Source organism: Heterodontus francisci, chromosome 3 (assembly GCF_036365525.1).
Source record: "Heterodontus francisci isolate sHetFra1 chromosome 3, sHetFra1.hap1, whole genome shotgun sequence".
Lineage (NCBI taxonomy): Eukaryota > Metazoa > Chordata > Chondrichthyes > Heterodontiformes > Heterodontidae > Heterodontus > Heterodontus francisci.
The window spans coordinates 84,739,903-84,755,159 of NC_090373.1; the positions used below are offsets into that span (position 1 = coordinate 84,739,903).

General features: G+C 43.4%; 1 protein-coding gene across 1 annotated transcript in view; it reads left to right on the forward strand.

Annotated features, from left to right (window-relative positions):
- Positions 1-5,574: 5,574 nt before the first annotated feature.
- The window catches only part of LOC137352430 (sterile alpha motif domain-containing protein 12-like), a 68,773-nt gene continuing 59,090 nt past the window's right edge, over positions 5,575-15,257 (forward strand). Inside the window, exons 1-2 of the mRNA XM_068017848.1 lie at positions 5,575-5,645; positions 13,207-13,366. Of these exons, the coding sequence (XP_067873949.1) occupies positions 5,623-5,645; positions 13,207-13,366 (183 nt within the window). The 5' untranslated portion in view covers positions 5,575-5,622. The remainder of the gene's footprint in view (positions 5,646-13,206; positions 13,367-15,257) is intronic.

The following is a 15,257-nucleotide window of genomic DNA, read 5'->3' on the forward strand; positions in this document are numbered from 1 at the left end:
GGGGACCTGATTGAGGTATACAAAATTATGAGGGGCATTGATAGGATAGATAGGAACAAACTTTTTCCCTTAGCGGAGAGGTCAATAACTAGGGGGCATAGATTTAAGGCAAGGAGCAGGAGGTTTAGAAGGGATTTGAGCAAGAATTTTTTCAACCAGAGGGTGGTTGGAATCTGGAACACACTGCCTGAAGGGGTGGTAGAGGCAGGAACACTCACGACATTCAAGAAGTATTTAGATGAGCACTTGAAATGCCATAACGTACAAGGCTACGGGCCAAGTGCGGAGAAATGGGATTAGTTAGGACGGGTGCTTGATGGTCAACGCAGGCACAGTGGGCCGAAGGGCCTGTTTCTGTGCTGTAAAACTCTATGACTCTATGACAATCTTAGTAAAGGAAACTACGAAGGTATGAGGCACGAGTTGGCCATGACGGATTGGGAAACGTTACTTAAAGGGATGACGGTGGATAGGCAATGGCAAACATTTCAAGAGCACATGGATGAACTGCAACAATTGTTTATCCCTGTCTGGCGCAAAAGTAAAACGGGAAGGGTAGCCAAACCATGGCTTACAAGGGAAATTAGTGATAGCATTAGATCCAAGGAAGAGGCATATAAGTTTGCCAGGAAAAACAACAGACCTGAGGATTGGGAGCAGTTTAGAATTCAGCAAAGGAGGACCACGGGATTAATTAAGAAGGGGAAAATAGAGTACGAGAGCAAGCTTGCAGGGAACATAAAAACTGACTGTAAAAGTTTCTATAGGGATGCGAAGAGAAAAAGATTGGTGAAGACAAATATAGGTCCCTTACAGTCAGAAACAGGGGAATTTATTCGGGGGAATAAAGAAATGGCTGACCAACTAAATACATAGTTTGGTTCTGTCTTCACAAAGGAGGACACAAATATCATACCAGAAATGTTGGGGAACACAGGGCTTAGTGAGAGAGAGGAACTGAAAGTAATCAGTATTAGTAGAGAAATGGTGTTGGGAAAATTGATGGGATTGAAGGCCGATAAATCCCCAGGGCCTGATGGTATGCATCCCAGAGCACTTAAGGAAGTGACCCTAGAAATAGTGGATGCATTGGTGGTCATCTTCTAAGATTCTACAGACTCTGGAACAGTTCCTACAGATTGGAGGGTAGCTCATGTAACCCCACTATTTAAAAAGGGAGGTAGAGAGAAAGCAGGGAATTATAGACCAGTCAGCCTGATGTCAGAGTGGGGAAAATTCTAGAGTCCATTATCAAAGATTTTATAGCAGAGCACTTAGAGAACAGTGGTAGAATCGGGCAGAGTCAGCATGGATTTACGAAAGAGAAATCATGCTTGACAAATCTACTAGAATTCTTTGAGGATGTAACTAGTAGAGTTGATGAGGGGGAGCCAGTGGATGTGGTTTATTTGGACTTTCAGAAGGCTTTCGACAAAGTCCCACATAAGAGATTAGCATGTAAAATTAAAGCGCATGGGATTGGGGGTAGTGTATTGCGATGGATAGAAAATTGCTTAGCGGACAGGAAACAAACAGTAGGGATAAATGGGACTTTTTCCGAATGGCAGGCAGGTATCGGTGCTGGGACCCCAGCTATTCACAATCTACATTAATAATTTAGATGAGGGAACAAAATGTAATATCTCCAAATTTGCAGATGACACAAAACTGGGTGGAAGGGTAAGTTGTGAGGAGGATGCAGAGAGGCTTCAGGGTGATTTGGACAAATTAAGTGAGTGGGCTAATGCATGGCAGATGCAGTATAATGTGGATAAATGTGAGGTTATCCAATTTGGTAGCAAAAACAGGAAGGGAGATTATTATCTGAACGGCTATAAACTGAGAGAGGGGAATATGCAGCAAGACCTGGGTGTTCTCGTACACCAGTCGCTGAAGGTAAGTATGCAGGTGCAACAGGCAGTAAAAAAGGCAAATGGTATGTTGGCCTTCATAGCAAGAGGATTCGAGTACAGGAGCAGAGATGTCTTGCTGCAATTATACAGGGACTTGGTGAGGCCACACCTGGAATATTGTGTGCAGTTTTGGTCCCCTTATCTGAGGAAGGATGTTCTTGCTATAGAGGGAGTGCAGCGAAGGTTTACCAGACTGATTCCTGGGATGGCGGGACTGACGTCTGAGGAGAGATTGAGTCGGTTAGGATTATAATAGCTGGAGTTCAGAAGAGTAAGGGGGGATCTCATAGAAACCTATAAAATTCTAACAGGACTTGACAGGGTAGATGCAGGAAGGATGTTCCCGATGGTGGGGGAGTCCAGAACCAGAGGTCATAGTCTAAGGATACAGGGTAAACCTTTCAGGACTGAGATGAGGAGAAACTTCTTCACCCAGAGAGTGGTGAGCCTGTGGAATTCACTACCACAGAAAGCAGTTGAGGCCAAGATATTGTATGTTTTCAAGAAGGAGTTAGATATGGCTCTTGGGTCTAAAAGGATCAAAGGGTATGGGGCGAAAGCGGGAGCAAGCTACTGAGTTGGATGATCAGTCATGATCTTAATGAATGGCGGAGCAGGCTCGAAGGGCTGAATGGCCTACTTCTGCTCCTATTTCCTATGTTTCTATCCTCCAGCAAGCAAATATTCCTGTTTGTGTTTACACACCATGTTCTCATATATTTTCATCCCCTTTTCCTTCATCCAACTAAACTAGAATGTTGACATAATTCAACCACTAATCTTTAAAGTGAATTCCACAGCCTCACAACTCTCTTTGTAAATACGTTTTTCTTGCTCACTGTCCTAAATCACTTACATTTAATCTTGTATCTATGACCCCTTATTCTTGACACCACACCTGCTGAAAATAGTCTGCTTCTATCTGCCCTGCTCCATTCTTTGAGAATTTTAAATACTTAATTCCTGTGGGATAAATCAGTAGATTGTTGATATTTTACAATTGATTTTAGTCAATGAGTGAGTCATATTAATGGAGATTCTCTGCGTGCTGTGAATTTAAAGATTGATTGTAATTTTTCTGACGACCTCTTTTGCAAATTATGAATAAATTTTATGTTTGCGTCGTAAAAATTGTTAAATGAGATCATATCTTGTTGAACAGTACCTCTAGAATTTTTGGCTCACTATGGAAAATCTCCATATTCTGTGGACTGGTACAGAATTCTTTTTGCACCTTTCGGAACTATGGCATTTCTCACACAAGATGCCTTACATAATTGAAACTGTTTTCATATACACCTATAAATATATACTAAAGCCTTGTGTAAAGGTCTAATCCTCTTAATTCAAAATTTCTTTTAATTCAACTTATCTGAGAATTAGAAAAATTAGCACAAAATTCCAACTTTGCTGTGTTATTTACATTGCTTAATCCAAAAGGCTAGATAATTCAACTTTTTGAGCATTAGATAACTTTGAATTATCATAAATGATAGCATGCATCACATATTAAATTTGTAGATAACATTTTAAGTGTATCTGTAGCACACAACATCATTCATCGTGCTTGGCTCACATAGTAATTTAACCATGCTAATTTGCAAAAATATAGACAGCTGCCGGTCATGCACAAAAACCCACAGAAAAGCAACCAATTCATTTATTTTTCTCTGATACTGTACCTGCATGGCATTTAAAGATAGAGGAATGTTTTGCATGTTTATTAATACACTAGCTCATAGTTATGTTGTTCAACATGTTCACTGTTCCATTGTGGATCCAGTTTTGAACTGGTTCATATATTGTACATTACATATTCAACATCAAAGTTGGGGATTTTGATTGGCTGCTGTTTCAGGTTTGCGAGAACACTATACTTAGGTCTACATGAACATCTACTTGTATGTTTGCACAATCTGCATTCACATAATATCCATGGAACTCCCAATAGCAGTCAAACGCAAGTAAGAAAAACTTGATGTAGCACCCTTCATGACCTCAGGATGTCCAAAAGCACTTCACAACCACTGAAGTACTTTTGAAGTGCAGTTATTTATCTAGAGATACAGCACTGAAACAGGCCCTTTGGCCCACTGAGTCTGTGCCAACCAACAACCACCCATTTATACTAATCCTACATTAATCTCATATTCCCTACCACATCCCCACCATTCTCCTACCACCTACCTACACTAGGAGCAACTTACAATGGCCAATTTACTTATCAACCTGCAGGTCTTTGGCTGTGGGAGGAAACCGGAGCACCTGGCGGAAACCCACGCGGTCACAGGGAGAACTTGCAAACTCCACACAGGCAGTACCCGGAACTAAACCCGGGTCACTGGAGCTGTGAGGCTGCGGTGCTAACCACTGCACCATTACTGTTATAATATAGGAAATGTAGCAACCAATTTAACCAAAGCAAGGTTCCACAAACAACAATGAGATAATGACCAAATAATTGTTTGAGGGATAAAAGTGGCCAGGACACCAGGAGAACACTCTTCCTCGTTTTCAAATAGTATTATGGAAGGGCACCTGAAAGGTCAGACTGGACCTTGGTTTAACATCTCATCTGAAAGAGGGCACCTCCCTCAATGTTTCATTAAAGTGGCGGCCTAGATTTTGAACTCCATATCCTTGAACATTGGGCTCCCAACCCCCAGAATGGGCGATTGGTTTCCTGCGTGCTGCTGCTGGCGATTCGGGAGGAACGGTGCCTGTTTGCTTGATTCCTGCAACCATGCAAACTGTGTTCTTTGAGCCCTGCTCGTCCCCCAGCGATTCAGAACACACTCTCTCATTGCCGGCAGTGAGGATGATGGCATTTGGGAGAAAGGCAATTGCCTGGAAACTCAGAGTCCTGAGAAAGAAACTGGGAGAAGGACAAAGCAAAACACTAACCGGGGCAGAGAGAAAGAAACTGGGGATGGAGAGAGATAAAAATAAATGATGGAAGGAAGGAACACAGAGAGAGAGAAAACTAAGGGGGAGGGAGAAAAATACAAAATGAGGCAGGGAGAGACAGAAACAAACTGAGGGAGCGAGGGAAAGCGAGAAACACAAACGAGCGAGGCGGAATTTATGTCGACCTGTGATTTTCTCTGTTGTATAATGTGGTTTGTTCTGGCAGTCAAGGTCCTTCTCTCTGAGGACTGAGCCTCACCTCCCTGAAGCTGGACTTCACTGGTGGGGTGTGGGAGTTAGTGAATTGAATCAGATTTGAGGTTTTTAAAATATAATTTACTGCGTATTGTAAAATCTAATAAAATTGTATGTAACATTTAATTGGAAATTACTTACTTTAAATCAGTGGTATTTTCTCGATGTTTGAAGATTGCGGTCAATACTGTAGACAGATCATAGAAATAGCTTTTATTTAAACAACACTGATCGTTAAATCTTTCTATTCTTTTCTGTTCTTTGATTTATAAATTATGTTAATCATTTCACTGTGCAACAAAAAGTCAAATATTTTATTGATCAAATGATCAAATCTCCAGGAATAGGTCAAAGCAAAGTTCGCTACCCAACCTCAACTTCACAGTCATCAGGAGTAACATACAAAGTAACTCATTGAAGAATTATGGAACTGCTTCTCTTGAAATGGCAAGCGTCCAAGTATGTCGCATTTTAAGCCAAAACCATTGGGTGGCGACCTGAGAGAGAGACAGGCTGCATAGTCTCTGGTTGCGCGCGCACAACTGGCATGAGTGACAGAGCCGGGTTCAGGTGAGCGCGTTCTGAGTCCCTGGCAGCGGCGCCAGCTCCGGTATAGCGCCAGGTGTGCGCGGCGCCAGCTCCGGTATAGCGCCAGGTGTGCGCGGCGCCAGCTCCGGTATAGCGCCAGGTGTGCGCGGAGCCAGCTCCGGTATAGCGCCAGGTGTGCGCGGCGCCAGCTCCGGTATAGCGCCAGGTGTGCGCGGCGCCAGCTCCGGTATAGCGCCAGGTGTGCGCGGCGCCAGCTCCGGTATAGCGCCAGGTGTGCGCGGCGCCAGCTCCGGTATAGCGCCAGGTGTGCGCGGCGCCAGCTCCGGTATAGCGCCAGGTGTGCGCGGCGCCAGCTCCGGTATAGCGCCAGGTGTGCGCGGCGCCAGCTCCGGTATAGCGCCAGGTGTGCGCGGCGCCAGCTCCGGTATAGCGCCAGGTGTGCGCGGCGCCAGCTCCGGTAAAGAGCTAGGTGTGCGCGGCTCTAGCTCCGGTTTTACCTATTTAGCTTTTGTCTTATTGTTATTCTCTTGTTTAAACTTCAAACTACAGAGAACAGTAAATAGTATTTGAGCGATTCAGACTCGGGGGGCGGGGTTGCGGAAGTACTAGCGCTTCCTTTAGTGTCCGGTGGACTTCACCCAGGTTACCTTCCAAGGCTCCGAGTCGTCAAACGGCCACAGGGCCGTTTCAAGAATGAATAGGGCGAGGCTCAGCTAGTGAATAATGATGCCTGTACACTGGTGCCTTTTGGGGACCCTGGCACGTTGTGCTGTTCGCCCCGTGTCACCACCGGAATAGAGCTTTTGTAAAGGTGTGAATGGGACAACAATTTATCTGCAAACATTAAAAATATTCCAAGTAGTTCAACGGTTACACTTGTGCTGTAGGGTGAGATTATCAACTGCCTAAATTTGAGTGAATCTGCACCCAGAATAACAGTTTGAATTGTCGTGAAAACCCTGAATGGTGTTAGACAGGCCACTGAGAAAACACCCTTGTACCTCTTTGTGGAGTGTCATGGGATCTTTTACAACCACCCGAGAGAGCAGACAGGGCTTCTGCTTATTGTCTCATTCGAAAGGTAGCATCTCTGACAATACAGCTTTCCTCTCAGCCTAGATCATGTGCTCACTTTTGCTGTGGAACTTGTACCCACAACCTTTTGACTCGGGTGAATGCTGCCACTGAGTCAAGACCAACACTGATTTCTCAGTCTTTGGCTTGGTAGCCATTTTTTTCCTGTGCCCCTGTGAATGTCTTTAGAGGTCAGTGTTGTCCAATACATTTAAACATTTTCCATGTTGCCGTTTGGAAATTCAAATGTGGCTAATTGTACTTTTGTTTGTTAAATAAACCATTGTTGGGCATATGATCACAATACTCATAGTTACACTATGTGTGTTTGTTGTTAAAATAGACAAATAGCAGAATATCTGAGTGTGTTTGATTGTGTGTGTAGAGTTTACTTCCTTCATTGCTCCTTAGTGGTCGCTTGTTAAAATAATGTATAACATGGGTACAAGCACTTCAGTACCATCGAAACAATAGCAACATTGTGTGTACAGGGGAGATGTCATCATGGTGAGTTCAACAAATCATAATAACTGTTCCAAGCCAGCAGAAGAATTCAGGCCCAGTCAATAATGAACAGCTGCAACAGGGCATTTCCAAGTATTGGGCAAGTAGCATCCAACCATTCTGGATGGAAAGGAGGGTGGGTCTGGTGTGTTTCATTGGACGAGTCAACAATATCAGCAATCACTCTGATGAAGCCGAAGTATTGTTGTCAACTGCTGGGACAAAAAGCTCAAAGAATGCTGTGTTTCATAAGTTCATGCCAGAATTCCAAACTTGACCAAAAGAGCAAGACTGCAAAAAGTTTCACACTGATTTACCTGTATCGTGTATACACTATTTGTATATATGTAACACTAAATTAGTATGTGCAGCTAAAACAGTGTGGCTTGTCAGCCATTTCTATTGGACAACACTTTTCTAGGCAGAATAATATAAGAAACCTTTATACTCTCCTTGCCCAGTGGAAATTAGACAATGCAGAACCACTGAAGACACTCCGTGCCTAAGGAATTGTTAACTCTTCAATACTGTATCACTGTTCCAAGACTAGAAGGAGAATAGACATTGAGGGCTGTATTTTCAAATGGCTGCATAAGTGGGACCAAGGGCGGATGGGCCCACTTTTTCCTGCCACCAACCGGTTTGCTGGCATGGTCCCACCTTGGGGTCATTTTTGAAGAGCCTGGTTGAGGTGGAGGGGGGGTGGGGGGAACTGCTACCTGTCCTCAAATGGCTGGTAACCAATTAAGCCCCTTAATGGGCTTATTAAGACCAGTGTGCAGACGCCAACTACAATGATCCAGTCAGCACTCAGGTTTCCTGCTAAGGCTGAATCCCAAAAAATGAATGGAGGTGGCCTCGTGGTGGCAGACCAGTGGATTGGAACCAAAAATGAAAATTCATCTCAAAATGTGTCCTGCTGACACATCACGCCCGGCCAGTCTTCAATAGCTGAGAATGCCCAACAGTTGATGTCCAGAAGGCACACCCAACAATATCTGGTTTCACTGAATTTAAATAGACCTTTACTAAGTTACAGTAAGAAGCTAAAAGGACAATTTTTAAAAATTCTTTCATGGAATGCAGGCATTGCCAGCATTTGTTGCCCATCCCTATTTACCCTTGAATTGAGGGGCTTGCTAGGCCATTTTGGAGGGCAGTTAAGAGTCATCCACATTTGCTGTGGGTCTGGGATCATATACCAGGTAAGGATGGCAGATTTTCTTCCCTAAGGACATTAGTGAATCAGATGAGTTTTTACAACAATTGACAATGGTTTCAGGGTCACCATTAGACTTTTAATTCCAGATTTATTAATTGAATTCAAATTTCACCATCTGCTGTGGTGGGATTTGAACCCATGTCCCCAGAGCATTAGCTTAGGTGTCTTGATTACTAGTCCAGTGACATTACCACTATGCCACCGCCTCCCCACATATTACCGGCAGCGGAAGACTTTGGTGTTGTCCCCCCCCCACCACCCGCCGCTCAGCAGCGGCACCCCTATTACCATATTCAAAATGGTACGTACCTCTGCAGATTATGCAGCCCGCTGCTTCTCGATGCACACTCCTGGATTTTACGTTGAACGGGCAGCTGTCACGTGCCGTCCCATTCCTGAACTGAAAAGCCGGCGGGTCATCAGAGGCAGAAGTTTTCGCTAGCGAAGATAAGTTCAGATATTTAGGGGTCTCACTCTGCCTACTGGGAGGGAGGGGGGATATTCAGGGGTTTCACTCTGCATACTGGAAGGGAGAAGGGGAGAAATATTCAGGAGTCTCACTCTGCAGATGTGTAGTGAGCCACTGCGATTCCCACATGACTTACCTGCAAATGTCAGAATGCCAGTGTCAGTCGACTGCAGATGTCGAGGCAGGCAGTGATACATCTCTGCCCTGCTGAATGATCACCTGCAGCCCAGGGGCTTCGGGGACATCCTATGCCTATGGCCCTCAAAGTGACAGCGGCTCTCACTTTTTACTCCTCTGCATCATTTCAGGGGCCTACCGGAGACCTTTGTGGGGTCACACAGTCAGCAGTGCACTGCTGCATCAGGGAGGTCCCTGATGCCCTGTTCCGGAGAGCTGGTGACTATATCCGCTTCACAACGGACCCTGAAAGCCAAGCCCAGAGGGCCACTGGTTTCGGCTCCATCGAGGGATTCCCACAGGTGCAAGGGATCCTAGATTGCACCCACGTGGCCATCAAGGCTCCCGTCAGGCGAGCAGCTGAATACGTAAACTCAATGTGCAGCTCGTATGTGATCACCGGAAACAATTCATGCAAATCTGTGCCGCTTTCTAGGCAGCTGCCATGATGCCTTCATCCTGTGCCAGTTCCAACTGCTGTTGCTGTTCACTGAAATGGCACAGATGGAGGGGTGGCTTCTTGGCGACAAGGGCAACCCCTTGCAGACATGGCTCCTAACACCAGTGAGACACCCCAGCACTGCTGCAGAAGAGAGATACAATGCCAGCTGCAGAGCTACAAGAGCCACCATTGAGCAGGCGATTGGCATGTTGAAAATGCGATTACGCTGCCTGGATAGTGTCCTGCAGTACGAGCTGGAAAGGGTAGCTCACATCATTGCTATCTGCTGTGCTCTGCACAACTACACACTCAATAGGGTGGGAGGCCTTGCTGGATGAGGAGAGACTTGAGCTGGACTCATCCTCGGACAATGAGGACGCTGAGGACTTACAGCAGGAAAGGCACATGGGAGGACAGAGAGCATCCAGGTACCGCATGCAGGGTGAGCAGCGAACTAGGGATACATGGCAGTGCCCCATTGATCAAAGGTTCTCCACGCCATAGGAACCACACTGGACTCTGCACTCCACACAGCAATTGTCTTTCAACACACCATTAACATATTGTTTGCCTTTGCTCCATGACCTTTTGGTCAGCTATTCTGTGACCTTGTCCAATCTACACCTTCTCCTTTGTTATCTCTTGCCCCACCCCTGCTTTACTTGCTTATAACCTTTGACATTTCTAATATTTGCCAGTTCCGAAGAAGGGTCACTGACCCGAAACGTTAACTCTGCTTCTCTTTCCACAGATGCTGCCAGACCTGCTGAGTGATTCCAGCATTTCTTGTTTTTGTTTCAGATTTCCAGCATCCGCAGTATTTTGCTTTTATTACCCATTTGTATCATGATGCTTTTTGGAAATGCCTGTGGATGCTCCTACGTGGTGCCACTTCTGTGCTAGCAGCCTGACTGTAGGAAGGCTGCTGATATGTTGGCCCTTTGGCTGTGGATGGCTTTGGCACCCTGTGCACATGAGGCCTCGAGGGCCCTGGCTGGCTGGGAGAGTGATCGTTCATCCCCTTCCGGCATTGGACCCTTTGATACCGGATGGCCCCACGGCTACTCACCTCCTCTGCCATCTCCAGCCAGGCTGCCTTGTTCAGGTAGAAGAGCCTCCCGCCTTGCCCACACAGCCTGGAGGAGAGTGACCAGGGAGGCTTCGCTGAACTGTGGGGCCACCCTAGAGTACCCCTCTGTTATTATTGTCTTAAGGTGTGGTCCTTTATATGCAAAGATGACCCCACCATGTAACTGCTCTAACTTCTGGCTGCAAGGTCTGTCATGCACATGTTTGAAAACCAATGCAGGACTAGTGAGGAAATCTGTGCTATTATCACGGATTTTCAACTATTACACATTGACACATGTTCACAAATACTTTGCTTCTGCAGCAACTGATTATAGTTATTGGTGTAATAGTTCTAGTTGGCAATGCAGCTAGAATATAAACATATTTTCCTGTTTTCTTACAAAGATCGTTTAATTGCTGTCAAAAGGTTCCTCACTGCACCGGATGTCCCGCTTCTCCCCACGTAATATGGGGGGTTGGGGGGGGTGCGATGCATCACAGTGATGCTAATGAGTCCCTGCACGTAATATCGGGCGGGGGGGGCTCAGTGGCGCCGCTGAATGCGAGCACCCTGCCGAGTTCAAAGTGCGCCACCGCAGAGTGCAGCACCCGAATAAAATTCAGGCTGAGGAGTTGTGGATCAATTTTTTTTGTGTCACATAACTTGTGAATGAGGAGACGAAGAAATGATATACTGATATTTAAGGGGAGCAAAAGATTAGCCATGTGTATTAAAGGTTTACTCAAAAAGGTAATGGGGCAAATAAGTTCAGGTAAATGTAGGGAGTGTCAGCTAAAAGATGCTGTGATAAGAATGGATACCTGTATGATAGGAGAGAGGTGATTGAATCAGGCATATTTAACTTATTTTTGCATAATAAAGATGTGATATCGGTGGAAGTCATGTTGGAAAGAATAACTGTGGAAGTACAAAGCAGGATATTTTCATCATGAGACTTTTTATTTGTCCTTGGAATGTAGATGGTATTGCCAAGGCTGCTGCTGTTAGTGAAGGATAAGAAATGAAGGTAACTTGGTAGTCTGATGAGGTGTTACTGATTAATAATCTTCCTGTAAGAAGAATAGGGTGGATTCACAATATATTGTGAAGGGAGAGGAATTAATTGTTTATAAGTAAAGCTTTTAGGAAAAGTGTCAGCAGTCGTTTCCAGGACAGAGCATGTAGGATTGAAATTCACTGCAGCTCACGTGTGTGCCCCAATAGATTTGCAATAAGGAATTTGTGACTAAGCAGTAAACCCTGATCCCTGCACGACTGAACTCTGTATGCAGAAATGGAATGCTACTGTGGAGTGGATCAATGAATTATTGCTCACATTGTGCAATAAATTGATTAGATGACGTTGGATTATTAATCCATAGCACTTAAATTAATAAAACATAATGGCCTGGATTTTGCAGGGGGTTTTGACAGTGAATGTTGGAACAGTCAATGTTTGCCATCATTACACCTCTGAAGCTGACCATAACTTCTGGATTTAGTAGGCGGGCAGATGAACACAGAATCTGAAATTGCAGACTGTCACTCACTGCTGTTCCACAGGCTGCGCTGTGGACACATTCCACACACCGCACCCTTGTGCCCACTTGTGAACCAGCAATCGATTAAATCAGTTGATCTGGCGAGAACTGCCCCTTTTCCACTCTTGCATCGCTGTTCGAAACTCTATTTAAAAAGTTACATCTTGTTCAATCAGGAGTAACTGGCGTTTTAATGGCAATCTGAGGAATAACAGTTGCTGAATAATCGATCTGGCCTGGCCCTGAAAAAATATTTTTTTTTCTGGCGTATTATTAAATGTCTCCATTAGGATTAATTACAAGATTTTTCAATTACATTTTTTAAAATAATTTTGAATTTTTTTTCATGACATTTCATCTTCTACCTTCACCCCATGTGTATGGCCCAATCTTCATTGTACTCTATGTAAAATTTTTAACAAGTGATATTTGATTTTAACGTTTTTCATTTCCTGGTTGGCTGTCTGAGAATTCTTTGTGATTGGCTGCTTGGACAGCTTGATCGCATCACTGTAGCTTCACCCTTGGAAACCCCATTAAAGAAAGCCACAATCAATTCCGCATTGAGACAGGTAAACTTCTCATCACAGAGCTCACTAGATCTCTGTGAGGCTTTCTTTAAGGTCAACAGTGACTGCCCTTACTTTGCCACTGACAGCAAAATCCAGGCCAATAAATCACTATAAACTGCAGTGCATTTTTCCACGAGTGATGCTGTACCTTTATTACTATCTTCATATTTTAAAATGTACACCATAAAGTGTTGAAATATGACAATCATTTAGCATCAAGTTAGTATTTTGTCATTTACTGTTAAAACATGAACATGTGTATTGTGTGCAAAAGCAGACTTAAGAACAAAAATCATTCTGTTCCTAAGCTTCATGATTTTGCACCAACAAAATTATGTGTGCCCACCCCAGAAACAATACAGTATAACTGGCCTGAAAATGTCTTAGAACTTGATTTGAAAATACAATATCATGGATCATCTTGTCCACTAGCTTAGGATTTTCAAATTACTAATTTGAAAACTGAAATAGAAATTGAATGGTCTAAATGCTGTTTGTTTTGCAAATAGGTTATACAGCCCGTTATTGATTACTACTATCACTGAATATATCACAACTTGGGACCTTTTTAAGAACTACATTATTCGCCATTCAGGAATGGACTGTGAACATACCCCAGAGCTACATTTCATATCCCGCCAAACAAAACACCTTGACCACCAATTACAGGTCAGTAGCCACCGGTTAGGATTTTATGTACTCTCCTGGAATATTGTTTCTAATCTCAGCTAGACCACGTGGAGTGCTTCTGAGCAGTGACGAAGCACATCGCCATCGGAATAGAGAACTATAGCTCCATTCAACCCGAACTCCTCTTCGTGATCTCTTCGTAGTTTGTTAAATACTGGAATAGATAAAGTCATCGAACAAACTGACTTTTTGTAAAAGAGGAGACAAATAAAAAGTTGAAATCTGCAATTTGGCTTTAAATTAAGTTCACATATAGATGTTCTTTTTAGGTAGCGGGCTAACTTTGACAATGGATACTGATTGGTGTCTCATTTATGTATTCATGGGAATTAATTCACTTCAACACATTGATCATTAAAATTTCCGAACAAATTTCTGACTTTTGCCATCATCTTCATTAGGTTGCTTTTAAATATGGGACTCCTGGAACTATTAGTGCATTAGGCTGAGTATCTTGTTATGACCAAGGCGGGAGGAGTGAACTGTTAGTTCAATCCCACTTCTCCACAGATCACAACATACGAATAAATGTTCTAATTTACCAAAACAGTCAATTATATGCTCTATTTGTCCCCAGAATAAAGCACACCAACCAGGTTTCTTTAATAAACAATAAAAATATACATTTATTATAAACCAAGTCTTAACCAATAATGAAGTAAATAAAAAACACAAATTGAGATATTAAAGCCCCGTATTTTTATCCTAGCCCTCATGCACATAGATCCAAAAATAGGTTAACTCGGAAAAAAGGGATTTTTGTTTACAGCTGTTACAAAGAAATAGAGGAATAAAAAAGTAGCTAAGACTGAGAAGCGGATATGGCAGTCTTTTGCTTTGGTGAGGTGTCCCAAAGTTGAATAGGTGGCTGCCACTAGGAATCTTTCTAGGCGATGTTGATGAACAATCTGCTTGGGTAGGCATTCAAAGAAATTCAACTGCAGGTGTGCAGCAACAAAGGGTTCAGTTCTAACATGTTCAATGCAAAGTCCTTTTTTAAAGATGCAAGGTTTCTGCAAACATTCAGGATGTCTTCAAGTACAGGAGACAAGAGTACAACTTCGTACATGCTGTGGCTTTTCAAGAGCAGGGATTCTTCAAAGAGAGGCAACAGTTCTTCTGATCTCCAATAACTCCCCTAGTCCAAAAAAGAAGCTGGCTTTTAACAGTTCAAAGTGAAACCAAAAACAGTTCAGCAACAATCCTGTGACAGCCATATATCATGGTCTGTCATTTCCTTGTAAACACCTGTCCCTTCAGATTAGATCCCCTGCAGTGTTTACTTGAAATCACATGTTTTCCAGTACTTGTTTACTGGTCAACCCTTTTGTTCACCTTCCTTTTTTAAAAAAAAATGAAGTTCAGCAATCTCCAGATGATTCAATGTCCATGAAATCTTTTTTAGTTTAAAAAAAAAGCCCAAGTTTTAACACAAAAATGGAGACTCTCATAACAATCTGTAAACATCCTGTAAAAGAATGCCAAAGTATGACTTTATTAACTTAAAAGGATTGACCCTGCCCTATAAAGAGAAGTTCACAGTATTTTTCCCAAGAAGGAGTAGTTCATGGTATTTTTCCCTTCCACTCTTTTTTGCACTTCCTGAAGTCAGCTTGGCTTTATATACCTTCCCAAGTTAGACTCATCTGTGGCCTCTGCCAGTGGCAATCTATAAACAGCTAATACACGTGTGAAGGCAGCTCAGGGTGACTGTTCCTCCTCTTTTTGAGGAAATGTTTTGCCTTTACTGAGCACCACCTACAATAGAGATTGGAAGCTCACCCTTTAAGGAACTGTTGGCTGTTGCTTGTATTCTGCCATCTATGGGACAGTATTTGAAGCTGCCTCACTGTCCTGAATTGAAACCAAA